The following is an 8,359-nucleotide window of genomic DNA, read 5'->3' on the forward strand; positions in this document are numbered from 1 at the left end:
CAGGTTATCTCCAGGTTGCCACTCCACACTGTTGACATGTATTTTTATTTAACCTTTGAAATTGAAACAATTGCACACGCAGCGTACATCTTGTCTTACCCTATCGTACATAACTTCATAGTTTCTTGCATCCCTTGTATCTCTAGCAGTGTCTTGTTCTTTGATCATGTATGTGATCACTGGTGCATTGGTGTGTATTTGTGACACGCTAAAACAAGTAGACATCAATTCCATTTCAACTTGGAAGCTCAAGAATATTTCTTTTGTGTACATTTCAGACAGCCGTAACTCATAATTGCATCTAGTTCGCAACACAGGGTTGAACTCTTTTGACTCAAGATCATCCAGGGCTTTTTCTGATTCTTCCTTTGCAGTATCAATTCATAAATATCAAAGAATTCTTTCAAATTGGTCTCTTTATGTACAAAACCTTCAAAGAAATGGCTCGTGGACTCACCTAGCTGAGAGACAGACATTATAGCAAAGAATGTGTCTTACAGGTAAACAGGAGCCCATCTTTCACGATATTCATACAATTTTTATTTAAATAAAATTACATGTCAACAGTGTGGAGTGCCAACCTGAAGGTAACCTACAAAAAAAAGCTAATTGACAAATTTTTAGAAGTAAGTGTGTCCAATTAGATTATGGGGGAAATTGAGCACTTCGAAGTAGTAGATGGACTTATTTGACACTTGTGCCAAAAAAAAAAAATAGCGATATGAATTTCAGTTATAAATGGTAAGTCATTCTCCTAAACCACACAAATAATAAAATCGGAAACACAAATTATTCGAAAAAAAAAATATAAAATCATTTGAGAAGAAGCTTACGAGTATAAATTTGTTTATGTACAAGTGAAGAAGCACAATTACTCAATTCCAGTATACTCTCGGATGAACTCCAAGAGATAAAACCATGACAAAAGACTATACATATATGGCATGGGAGTGTACCACAAACTATAAATAAAATACAAGTCCAAAGGTTCACTTTTAATTTATTCTTCTACCAAACTTTTATTTACACTCTATGACTAGAAGGTATCTACAAACTATGGATGTTAAAAACATATAGCAACTTATGGATGTTAAAAACTATGGTGTTAAATCCTAACATTTGATTAATGCCCTAATAAGCTAAGTTGGTCAGACTCGAACAATAAGCCAGCAAGGGGAGGTGAGAGCAAGAGAATGAGAGTCACCAGCAATAGATAAGGGAAGGCAAAGTCTATCATATTATTCATCATCCAGACCAACTTGAGAGCAACATCGCGGCGAATCAAGCCGTAACAAACAACGAGGCATGAGGCAAAACATTCCTTTTACTGCAAAAGCATAGCAAACACATTACTTACATCCACCAACAAACAAAGTGCCAGCCCATTTATGGCAAACCAGTTGAACTACACCTCCACTTCCCTTTCCAATGACTTTGAGATCTTCCAATGAGAACTGGAGGTCAATCTCCTTTGATTCTGAAGGCTGGCAAAATTAAAAATGCAGGAAGTAATAAACCTAGTATCCAATGCAGAAAACACATTAACAATCCTTGATACTCCTTAGTATTGTAGAAAAATGTAATAAGGCTCCATATTTCCATCTTTATTTAATGCATAGAGTGAATATACAATGTGGTGCCTCTTTCACCATCATTAGGACTTCCACACCCTTGTGAAAGTATTGCTAGAAAGTTCCCTGTTATTCAGAGATATACCAATGGAACAACAATAAAGTCTACCTCCAACTTCATGGTTCAAGAATTTGTGAAATCATTCATGGAGATTAATGTTGGCAAAAAGATTGTGATTTTAGCAACCACTATTAATTTTGTTCATCAGGTATGTTCTTTTTCTTGTTTCTTAACTTTTTTTTCCCCAATATTAATGACAAGGTTTACAGCTTAATAATGTAGTTAAAGCTAGGTTAATAAGGTTATTTTTTCATAGGCAATCCTTAGGTTGCTTGTTGCTATGAGTAATTTTTTCTAGGCTAAAGTGTCATCCCGCACCATGAACCATTCTTAATTATTTATGCCGCACCATGATCTTTAATAAGTGATATTTAGAACCATAAATCATAGTATTTTAATTTTTTTCGTCTAGAACTTTTTACAAGTTTCCTACAGGTTACCGGTAATAATATTGTTGACATGAAATTTTTTATTATTATTTTTTTGGTATTTTTCTTCTTTCGTCTTCGTATTATAATTTTTTCGTATTTTTCTTTTTTCCTAAACGTATAGGTCTGCTCTGCTTTTTTCGCTTCTCGTTTCTTCGATACCAAACTCCGCAGAGCAGGCCTGATCGAAGAAACGAGAAGCGAAAAACGCAAGGCATGCCTATACATTTAGGAAAAAAGAAAATTACGAAAAAAAATAATTCGAAGGCAAAAGAAGAAAAATACCAAAAAAAAAACTAATAAAAAATTCCATGTCAGCAATATTATTACTGGTAACATGTAGGAAACCTGTAAAAAGTTTTAGAAGAATTTTTTTTTTTTTATGATTTATGGCTCTAATATCACTTATTAAAGATCATGGTGCGGCATGAATAATCAGGAATGGTTCATGGTGCGAGATCACACTTTAGCCATTATTTTTTTAAAAAAAAAGTGACATGATTATAATAGGTTTATTGATGTTATCAAAGAGTAATTAAAGAGTTATGAAATGAATTTGTCACTTAACATAAACAGACTTGTCACTTTCATTTATTTTAAACCCATTGGTTAATATATTATGTGTCTGCGGTTAATATATTATATGTATGTAGTTGTCATGTTATGTGCCTTCAATTTTATTCACAGACACATATATTGTTAATTGCATGTATTTCAACAACAAACACATAATTTGAAGGGTAGTTTGGACTTAAAGAGTATATTCATTCCCCCCCCCCCCCCCCCCCCCCCCCCAAAAAAAAAAAAAAAACTAAGGTTTTGATATCTTAAGAGATCAATGACACTCAAAACACTTAGTATAATTTTGTCATGTACTACTACTGGAGTATAATGTGACCATCATAGAAGACAAAAAGACTCATATTATTCAATATGACTTTTCTATATAGTTCTACTTGAGTACAATGTGACTAGCTTAGAAGGCTAATGGAGTTTTTTATTAATATTAACTTTCTATAGTTCTAATATATTTTCACCTATGAAAAAATACTATACTATACTGGTCATATTCAGATATGGATTCAACATCCTGAAATCTCAAATTTATTTATTAGGAGATTATAACAATTTATTGATTATAGCAATCCTTTACAGGTTGCACTTAGGATCTATGCATACTTTTCGATCAAATATTCACTATCGGGGTTTAATTTTACTCCAAAGGATGACATATAAAGGATTAATGCTCTTAGTTTATCACTTTACCTTCTAAATAAAACTATATTAAAAATTAGACACTAGCATTTTGTTTAAATACTCATATTTGAAATTTATTTCAATGCCCAAGGGCTAAGATTCATCTAAAATAATTTCTATAATAAATTAGCCCCATCAATAAACTTGAATTTGAACAAATAACATTTGACTTTTAAATCAATACCAAGTCAATTTTACATTAAAAATTGTCCTAATGTTGTTATCTCTAATTAGTGCTTATAATTTGTCGCCTTATGAGCAATGCTATGTTTAAAAATTAGGCTATAGTTTCATTTATAAGATGTGATATAAACCTCAATATTTAGGGCCTATAGCAAATAAATGTTACCATCCAAAGTAAACCGAAAGATTATTCTTGTATGACGGTACATATTACCATTAAGTACAAGAGAGCAATTTGTGACATAACAACAATTTGTCACTTGACAATAAGTGCACCCACACATAATTAATATAATATAATTATAAAATTTAAAAAATAATAGAAAAAAAAAAAAGTAAAGAAAAATTGGTCCTTAGTAGCAAATCAATGGCAAAGGAGAGTCTATCAGCTCACCAAATTTTTCAAATATTTTTAAATGCACAAAATCTTTAAATACACAATTATAATTACAGGAAATTATATAAATGTTATTGTTTTTTTTTTAAATCTTTTTCATTAATTTTAGCCTTTGATCATACTAGATCGACAGTTAAGATTTGTCCTCAATTCTCACTCGGCAATTGTTAAAAAAAAAAAAAAAGAATAATAAATTGACTATTTAATTCATTAAGAGATTAAATTCACAAAATGATCAAATAATTGATAGCTATATTGTCTAAAATTGAAAATAAATGACTAAATTACATAATACTATGTAGTTAACAATTAAAAGACAAAATGTGATTATCCCATATAAAAATTTATAATCAATATTGATAGGCTCATCATTTGTGTTCAAATTTTCATTACCCATAACTAGTATTTTTACCTGTGCGATGCACGGAATGAATTTACTATAATATTTTAAGAATATTTGGATCGATAAATTGATGGATTATATGAACCCGGGGGTCCGGATTATACAACCCGAATATATGATCGAATTATAACAAGTATAGGATTATATATATAATTATATAAATTATAACATTAAATATTATATAGTGCAATTGAAAAGATGGTTTGGATCAATTATGTTATGTGATGTTATCATTGCTTGAGTTCGACCAAATAATTGTTGAATTAATAGTTAATGTATAGATGTACGCATGCGGTGCTGTAACTTTAGAGATTTTATATACCATTGTTTAGGATTTTTATAAATTGGGCAAATGTGCTCGTTCTCTAGCAACTTAGTTATAATAATAAATTGCTATCCTAATTCATTTGTATAGAGGATATTCTTTTTTTCTAGATATATAGCAATTTTGTCATTTTGAAAAAAAAAACATAATATCATTGATTGTATTTATACATTATTGAAAACTTCTTTGTAAACGACATTGGTAGTCGCAACACAATATTGTCCATCCTCATCTAGAGCTAACACCTTCATGCCATCATGATGGGTGACTCGGGAGAAAGCCACGTACAATTGTCAGTGATTAAAGACCAGTTTTTTTTTAGCAATAACCCAACGTGAGTTAGTGTTTGGCATTGACTTTTGTTTGGGAATTGTTTACGCTGGAACTTGAAGGACAATCTCGTATCAGAAGGAGTGAGAGACATTCGAGGGATAAGAACTTTGGTTCCTTCATGTGTCCCATTAACTATTCTTGTTTCGACAATGTGATCTACCAATGTTGTGATGATGAGCCGCGTCCCGTTACAAAGACCAAGAGAGTAGTGACGGAATAATATTGTTGAATAGGAATAGGAATTTTAATATTGGTGTATTGTATTACGAATAAGAATTTTAATGTAGAATTGTAGTACGAATATGAAAGTAGGAAATTAAACAATATGTTGTATTAGGAATTGTATTACACTATTTTACAATATTACGCAAATCTAAGTATTATTGTTTATAATTTGCAAATTTGCAAGTATTATATTTTATTGTATTACGAATATGAATTTTAATGTAGAATTGTAGTACGAATAGGAAAGTATGAAACAATATATTCTATTAGGAATTGTATTACACTATTTTACAATATTACACAAACCTTAACCGTGCGTTTTGTTGGAGGGGAGAATTACATGGGAAATGAATTGCGATTCCATGGGAGATGAATTACTGGGAATGATGTGGGAATTTAAATTCCAGTGTTTGATTTACAGGAATAGAATTACTGGGAATTTCAATTCCAATGTTTGATATACATGGGAATTGAAAGGGAATAAGTAGTATAAAGTCCAAAATGCCCATTGTTGTTGTGGTATTAATTTTAGGTAAAAAAACAAATCGATGGGTAATTTTGTCTCATCACTAGATTTTTTTCTTCCTAAAATCCCAAGAATTAAAATCCCACGGGCGGACATGAGATTTTAATCCCATGAAAATGGGGGAATTGCAATTCCTTCCAACCAAACTAAGGAATTTTATGGTCTTTGGAATTAAGTGGGAAGGGAATTTAAATTGTCTCCAACCAAACGCCCTATAATAGTATAGGACTGTTTTGGACGAAAAGTTAAAATGGAGGATTTTGTTTTTATTAATAGTATAGATTAAGAATTTTAATGTAGAATTATAGTACGAATAAGAAAGTAGAAAACAATACATTAAAATTTGAGGATTTTGCCCGGGAAGTTAAAATTTAGGATTTTATTTTTATAAATATTATAGGAGTATAGAATAAGAATTTTAATGTAGAATTATAGTACGAATAGGAAAGTAGAAGCATAAAGAATATATTCAATTAGGAATTGTATTACACTATTTAAGAATTTTAATGTAGAATTATAGTACGAATAGGAAAGTAGAAAACAATATATTAAAATTTGAGGATTTTGGGCAGAAAGTTAAAGTTTAAGATTTTGTTTTATATATAGTATAGATAGAAGTATAGATATATCCTCTAGTATAGAAGTATAGATATATCCTCATGTATGCAAAATCAATTTGAACAAACCCCTACCACGCACGGATTCAGCGTCTCTTGGAAAAAGGATTTTGGGGTGAGAGAGGCTCGAACTCTCGACCTCAGGATCACTCTAAACTATGAGACCTACGCACTAGCCAACTGCGCCACCACCCCCCTTGCGGGCTTTTTTATTTTTTACGCTTAATATGAACAAATTGCACTTTTGGTCCTGTGAGTATTAGGGTACTGACAATTTGAGTACGTGACTTTCAAAACTCCCAATTTAGACCTTTAACTATGCAAAAATTGGCAGATTTGGTCCTCCGGGCCAAATTGCCGGCCAATTTTGGCCGGAAAAACATAAATTGGTTCGAATTTATTTGTGTTGAGGGCAAAATCGTCATTTCACTCCCTTCTTCTTCATTCTCCCTTTCTTCTTCGTTCTTCTTCTGCTTGAACCGTCGCCGGATTCTGATGCCGGCACTAGCAAGAAATTAAACCGTTCTCAGCATTTTTTTATTTCGCCGGATTGTGTGAAATGACGGTTTTGAAATAAAAAGAAATTAAAAAGTAATTAATTTTATATGTATTTGCAGCCAACCAGCGGTGGGGTGGTGGACAAAAAAAGGGTTGGTTGTACTTGCGGCGGTTGTTGTTCTTGATTTTCCGGCAGCTCCCTAGCACGACGATGATCTTGATTATCTTCTCCGGCGGGGAGGAGGTTGAGATCCAAATTCAAACCTTTCCCATTATTTTCTTCCTTTTGGAGTACCCTTTTCTCGAAGCTGGAAGAGCTCGGGCTCAACTGCGAGGCGGCGGCGGCGGCGGTGGAGTTACGGTGGCGTCTCATGTGGCCGCCCAACGCCTGGCCGGACGAGAATTCGGCGCCGCAGTAGGAGCACTCGTGAATCCTGGGGGAGGACTTGGCGGAATCGTAGAAATGGAGGGAAGAGAAAGGGGGAGAGATTTTAGGGGTCTTGTTGAACGGATAAGGATTAATGTCTTCTTCATCGTACAAGGACAGCGGCCTCTTCACGGCGGCGGTTTCCACCGTCGTCAACGGTGGCTTCTCCTTGGTGTGGCTGGTCCGGTGGCCGCCCAGCGCTTGAAACGTCGGAAACGTGCGGCCACACGTTTTACATTCGTAGACATACATCCCCACTTTCACCCCTCCCCCGCCGCCCACGGTGGTCGTCTCTATATATTTCTTGCTGCAGAATTTGCTCCCGCTGCCGCTCTCCTCCTTGTACAGCGGCGACTTGGGGATGGCAGGAGGATGACGCGAGACTCCTCCGCCTTGGGAGATGAGCATAAGGCAGCGAGCCATGTCCTCGTCCTCCGGCGTAGGCGCGGCGGGAATTGGTTCAGAGGTGGCGGAAGAATGCGGTGGTGTCGTGTCCGTGATCATGGTGAAAAAGAAGGGAGTGAAATGACGATTTTGCCTTCAACACAAATAAATTCGAATCAATTTATGTTTTTCGGCCAAAATTGGCCGGCAATTTGGCCCGGAGGACCAAATCTGTCAATTTTTGCATAGTTAAAGGTCTAAATTGGGAGTTTTGAAAGTCACGTACTCAAATTGTCAGTACCCTAATACTCACAGGACCAAAAGTGCAATTTGTTCGCTTAATATTTAATACTTCGCACGGATTAATCAATTTGTCACTTGACACAATCTTCTTGCTGTTTATTCAGCAGTTAAAATATAGACCTTCATCTAAGCCATTGATATTGTTGCACGTTCCTACCAACATCTAAAGTTAGTTCATAAAATATTTGGTTGATAGTAAATATTTATTATCTTATATCCTTAGGTTAAGTGCTTTGAACAATGAAGAGTAATTTCTTAAGAAGTTGGTAAGTATATTAATTATTATTACTTTTAGCTTGTTGATGTTCATTATTTTTAGGCTTGTTGATGTTTATTATTTTAGAATAGATTACATATCTTA

General features: G+C 33.9%; 1 protein-coding gene and 1 non-coding gene across 2 annotated transcripts; both read right to left on the reverse strand.

Moving 5' to 3' along the window:
- Positions 1-6,497: 6,497 nt before the first annotated feature.
- TRNAM-CAU lies at positions 6,498-6,581 on the reverse strand. The gene is given in 2 exon segments: positions 6,498-6,533; positions 6,544-6,581. It is a non-coding gene; the product is annotated as a tRNA-Met (tRNA).
- Positions 6,582-6,987: 406 nt separating this feature from the next.
- On the reverse strand, positions 6,988-7,815 carry LOC109171276 (zinc finger protein ZAT5-like). Its single transcript, XM_019320341.1, has one exon. The coding sequence runs from the start codon at positions 7,813-7,815 to the stop codon at positions 6,988-6,990; it is 828 nt and encodes a 275-aa protein (XP_019175886.1).
- Positions 7,816-8,359: the final 544 nt, after the last annotated feature.

The sequence above is a fragment of the Ipomoea nil genome, unplaced genomic scaffold (genome assembly GCF_001879475.1).
Source record: "Ipomoea nil cultivar Tokyo-kokei standard unplaced genomic scaffold, Asagao_1.1 scaffold3401, whole genome shotgun sequence".
Lineage (NCBI taxonomy): Eukaryota > Viridiplantae > Streptophyta > Magnoliopsida > Solanales > Convolvulaceae > Ipomoea > Ipomoea nil.